Source organism: Penaeus monodon, chromosome 22, assembly GCF_015228065.2.
Source record: "Penaeus monodon isolate SGIC_2016 chromosome 22, NSTDA_Pmon_1, whole genome shotgun sequence".
In the NCBI taxonomy this organism is placed as follows: Eukaryota; Metazoa; Arthropoda; class Malacostraca; order Decapoda; family Penaeidae; genus Penaeus; species Penaeus monodon.
Genome location: NC_051407.1, coordinates 33,212,431 through 33,213,472, shown reverse-complemented (window position 1 = coordinate 33,213,472; position 1,042 = coordinate 33,212,431). Strand labels below are relative to the sequence as shown.

Here is a 1,042-nt window from a genome sequence, read left to right as displayed (position 1 = left end):
AGCTTAGCTTAGATTCATATCCTATTTGGCAATGAACTGTAGATTGCTTTTAACCTGATCACGCTAGGACACGTTGGAGGATATCCTATCATGTCAAACCCCAAGTGCCAGGATGACATCTTTGCATCATGTACAATTGAGCCTGCTAGAATGATGTGTGTTTGTTTAGACCTTGCTGCATGCTATGAAGAGACAAGTAGGCTTAAAGCCTCTTTTTACCCTCGTTACAAAAAAATAACTTATGCCACAGCCAAGAGCATAGAGAGCAGGGTAGCTTTATGTGTCCTGTGCTTATGATTTTGTCCTGAAGCATCTGAGTCCACATGCACCCTGACTGAGGTCCTCTGAGGATGTGGTTGATAGAACTGTAAAATTTTTTTTCTTTTTTGTCCTTGGGAGATTATGATTACATACCAGTGCTAAACCATTATTATATATTCATTTATTTATTTATTCATTTTATTTTTATTTTTATTTTATTTTTATTATTTTTTTAAAATACAGAATGCAGTAGATTCTTCATTTCCATATAGATTATTTCAGTGCTTTGTAGTTTTTGTGGTTGATTTGTTAATGAGAATATATTGCTACACAGACAAATAACTTCATCACCAAGCAATCCTAACAAGATAGGTCAAAATAGTCACATGTCATATAAAACTACTGGTCATTCCATTGCAGAAAAGGTTTGTGGATGAAGCTTTTGAGAGAACACATGATTTCAAGCAACACCCAAGTGGAACCAAGGATCTGTTCTGACCATTTTCGCTCAAGTGACATAGTGAGGACGACCCCCAAGCCAGAACTGTCGGCCGAGGCAATGCCACGTGTCCAGGGCAGTGACAGAACAGGCATGTACAACTGCTCCTGAAAGAATAAGTCCACACTTAACTTTACAACAGCTGTTTTGTATTATGGTTTCTTCTTGATATATTTAGTATACTATCTGTTAATTTGGACTTCAGAGAATGGAGTAAATTTAATTTTCAATATATGAGTTCCTTAAATTTTCTGATAAAAGGTTTGGTCCAAAATCTTCAAT

At 36.2% G+C, this 1,042-nt stretch overlaps 1 protein-coding gene across 1 annotated transcript in view; it reads left to right on the top strand.

The window, feature by feature from the left end:
• Positions 1-1,042, top strand: part of LOC119587611 — a 2,704-nt gene that overhangs the window by 819 nt on the left and 843 nt on the right. The window contains exon 2 of the mRNA XM_037936319.1: positions 682-851. Within this exon, the coding sequence (XP_037792247.1) occupies positions 682-851 (170 nt within the window). The remainder of the gene's footprint in view (positions 1-681; positions 852-1,042) is intronic.